Here is a 3,953-nt window from a genome sequence, read left to right as displayed (position 1 = left end):
TACCCTCAGATGTGGTAGCAATTTTCCTTAACTGAACATAAAAACAATAATGATATCAATGTACATTTGAATAGTGCTTCTTCCTTACAATAACCCTGAAAGTTAGGTACTGAAAGTATTACTATTATTCCCATTGTATAGATGAAGTGAGGTTCAAGGACTTCCCCAGTTATACAGCTTGTTAAGTATCCGAAGAAAAGGCTCCTGACATAGGTCAATGTAGAAAGTAATAATGTTGATTCATGCCTTTTTTTTCCTTTTTAAAAAATGTTTTATTCTGACTTAAACACCAAAAAAATCCATACCCACAACAGAATACTTAATATATATTCTATATGAAACCATGAGCCTCTATTTCATACTATATACTTTTTCTTAAAAGTATAAAATAGGGGGCAGCTAGGTGACATAGTGGATAAAGCACCGGCCCTGGATTCAGGAGGACCTGAGTTCAAATCCGGCCTCAGATACTTGACACTTAGTAGCTGCATGACACTGGGTAAGTCATTTAACCATCATTGTCCCACAAAAAAAAAAACCAAAAATAAGCATAAAATAAATTACAAATGTTAGTTTCAAAACTGTCCTGTTTTTCTGTTTCCTTCTTAACTTGATTCTGTTCTCTTCTATGAATTTTTTTAATATTCCCATGGCCTCTTTTTTGCATCACTATTACTAATCTCCCACCCCCCACAAAAAAATGAGAAAAAAGAAAAAATCCTTGTAACGAATAAACATAGTTAGATAAAATTAATTCCCATATTGGCCATGTCCAAAATGAGTATCTCATTCTTCATTTTGAGACTATCATCACCTCTCTATCAGTCAATCAGTCAATAGTCATTTATTAAGTGCCTACTGTGTGCCAGGCACTATGTTAAGCACCATAATTTTTTTTTTTGGTGAGGCAGTTGGGGTTAAGTGACTTGCCCAGGGTCACACAGCCAGTAAGTGTCATGTGTCTGAGGCCATATTTGAACTCAGGTCCTCCTGACTCCAGGGCTGGTGCTCTATCCACTGTGCCACCTAGCTGCCCCCAGAATTTTTTTAAGAGGCAAAAGACAGTCCCCACCATAGAGAAGCTCTTTATCTAATGGGGGGTACAAGTCAACAAATTTATATAAAGAAGCTTTGTATGGGAGAGATAGGAAATTATTAAAAGAGAGTAGGTGCTAGAATTAAGAGGGGATGGAAAAGGCTTCCTGTAGAAGGTGGCATTTCCATTGGGATTTGAGGGAAGCCAGGGATGTCAGGAGGTAGAGATGAGCATTCCAGGTATGGGGGATATTTAGAGAGATGGAGTGTCCTGTTCGTGGAAGAAAAGGAGGCCAGCGTAATTAGATCAAAGAGTACATGGTAGGGGCAGCTAGGTGGCACAGTGGATAAAGCACCGGCCCTGGAGTCAGGAGGACCTGAGTTCAAATCCAGCCTCACACACTTAACAAGTACTAGCTGTGTGACCCTAGGCAAGTCACTTAACCCCGATTGCCTCACAAAAAAAAAGAGTACATGGTGAGGAGTGGGGTGAAAGAAGAATGGAAAGGTGTGTAGATGGTGCAAGTCGGGGAGTAGGTTATGAAGGGCTTTGAACTACAAATACAAGATTTTATGTTTGATCCTGAAGGTGACTGGAAGTCAGTGGAATTTTTAGGGAGGGGGGAAGAAAGGGGGATTGTTCCCTTTATCATTCTGGCTACTAAATAGAGGATAGATTGGAGAGGGGAGAGACTTGAGGCAGGCAGACCCACTAGCAGCTATTACAATAGTTTAGGTGTCGGTGACTAGGGTCTGCCCTAGAGTAGTGGCAGTGTCAGAGAGGGCATATTCAAGAGGTATTGCAAAGGTGAAATACACAGACCTTGGCAATGGATAGGACATTGGGGAAGAAGGACAAGGGAGGGAATAGTGAAGATTTGATGATGACACCTAGGTTTCCAGTCTGAGGATTGAGAGAATGGTACTTCTACTGACAGTGATAAGTAAATTGGGAAGGTAAGTGGGGAAGGAGGGGAGGGAAGTTAGGAAGAAAAACAGTGAGTTCAGTTTTGGTCATGTTGAATTTGAGATATTTGGACCTCCAGTTCAAGATGTCTAAAAGGCAGTTGGAGATGCAAGATTGGAAGTCAGTAGAGAGATTGGGGCAGAATAGGTAGATTTGAGAATCTTCAGCACAGAGATGGTAATTAAATCCATGAGATCACCAAGTTAAATAGTATAGAGGAAGAAGAGAAGAGGATGCAGGACAAAGCGAAAGGAACACCTATGGTTGGAGGTCATGGCCTGGATAAGGATCCAGCAAAGGAGTTGAGTCACATGGTTTATCATAGGTCTTTTGGAAACATGAGTGGTCATTGCTCTGATCAGAATTCATAAGTCTTCCACAGTTGTTTTTCTTGACTATGTCCTTGAATAAATTACTAACCCAGTTCTGCTCATTCTACTCTGCATCAGTTCATACTACCAATTTGTTCAGCCATTCTCCAGTTGTCTCAGAGGTGAGCTAAGGCATCCTTTTAAATTCTGGTTCTTTTCTTTTCTTTCCCCTTTTAATTCCCAATCCACCCTCCCTTACAGGTTCAAGAAGTTTGTTTTGCTTGTGACAATTTCCTTGCCATTATCATCTTCTCTCATCCTCGATCTCTATCCCTGCTTGTTTCCCTATTGAGTTTGATGTATTTCTTCACCAAATTGTGTGGACTTATTTCCTTTGATGCCACCATCACATTGAGAGACAGGACAAAAGTACAAAGGTACAGCAACAGGACCAAGATGGCGCTGTCCTTGATGCTGCTGCCACAGCTGTCTCAGCTCCTCTCCGGAACCCGGCTCCCATGCCACACTTTTGTTCGTTCAGCATTTTATGTTCAGGACAACCCAAATGACAAACCCAACTGGCTGAAAGTTATCCTAACCTTGGGCACTACTGCAGGCCTGTGGGCCTTCCTCCTCCAACAACATGAAGAAGATGTTTTAGAGTATGAAAGAAGAAAAGGGCTAGAGTAACATACTTGAATCTGTTTCTTTCCTAATTGTTTACTGTAAGAAGTGATGACAACCAGTTTGTGGGTCCATCGAATGATATATCCGAAAAACAACTTGTATTAGGATTTCTCTACAGTATCACAGAATGTACAAATAAAAACCCATCTAAAAAAGGACACCTGCCCACTTTTCAGGTTATATACGTCCTATCGACTTGTAGAAAAGTCAGTTTGGAACCAGTATTTAATCCATTTTTGCAGATGAGAGGGATCTTGCTTATATTTGAAAAGCATTAACATAGATAAGCAAATTAAGAATTTCAATAAAAACTAAAAATAAAACCTAAAAAAAAAAAAAAAAGGTACAGCAACAGACTGGCTAGCCACCAGGGACAGCTGCTTGCTGCTTCCAATTCCTCCCCAGTACTACCAATTGAGAATAGAGCTATATCAGGCAGCATCAAAGTACTGACTGATTCTTAAAACCAACCTGCTAAATTCTGAGCATTCTGGGCAAACCTGATTGTACATATCTATTACCCCAAAAGGAGATGGGACCAATAATTTAAAATGGAGTTACATAATGAAGCAAGTTCTCATACCCACAATGATTTTGAAATAGTTTGTTGTCCTGGCTTTTCCTTCTGGAGGGTTCAAAACCCAGGGAACTGGTGTTATCTGTCTAAGTTTAGTTGAGCAAAGATATTCGAATAGGGGTCTGCTTTGTCTTAAATGTCCACGGGTTGGGCAGAGTGAGCCAGAACTGTGACCTAACCTCAGATCATGCTGGAATTTTGTCATAAGATCTGCTAACTAGTAAATAACCAAGACAAGCAAATCTATGGTTTTCTCTCGTGATATTTTAGTAGCCACTATTGAACTAGGAAGGTAGCCCCTTTAGACTCAAGAATTCTCAGTAGAGTGAAGCATTGAACAATTAACTAATATCTTTTAGTGCTTTTGTGTTTCAGA

The 3,953-nt window shown here is 40.2% G+C and overlaps 1 protein-coding gene across 1 annotated transcript; it reads left to right on the top strand.

Moving 5' to 3' along the window:
* Positions 1 to 2,766: 2,766 nt before the first annotated feature.
* LOC122736167 (NADH dehydrogenase [ubiquinone] 1 subunit C1, mitochondrial-like) lies at positions 2,767 to 3,173 on the top strand. Its single transcript, XM_043978241.1, has one exon. It carries the CDS (start codon positions 2,770 to 2,772, stop codon positions 3,001 to 3,003), a length of 234 nt encoding a protein of 77 aa, XP_043834176.1. The 5' UTR covers positions 2,767 to 2,769; the 3' UTR covers positions 3,004 to 3,173.
* The last annotated feature ends 780 nt before the right edge of the window (positions 3,174 to 3,953 follow it).

This window comes from Dromiciops gliroides, chromosome 1 (assembly GCF_019393635.1).
Source record: "Dromiciops gliroides isolate mDroGli1 chromosome 1, mDroGli1.pri, whole genome shotgun sequence".
NCBI lineage: Eukaryota > Metazoa > Chordata > Mammalia > Microbiotheria > Microbiotheriidae > Dromiciops > Dromiciops gliroides.
Note: the sequence above shows the minus strand (reverse complement) of the source record. Positions and strands in the feature narration are given on the sequence as shown.

Coding starts and splice junctions, on each gene's coding strand:
- LOC122736167 (XM_043978241.1), top strand. CDS start 2,770: ATGGCGCTGTCCTTGATGCTGCTGCCACAGCTGTCTCAGCTCCTCTCC.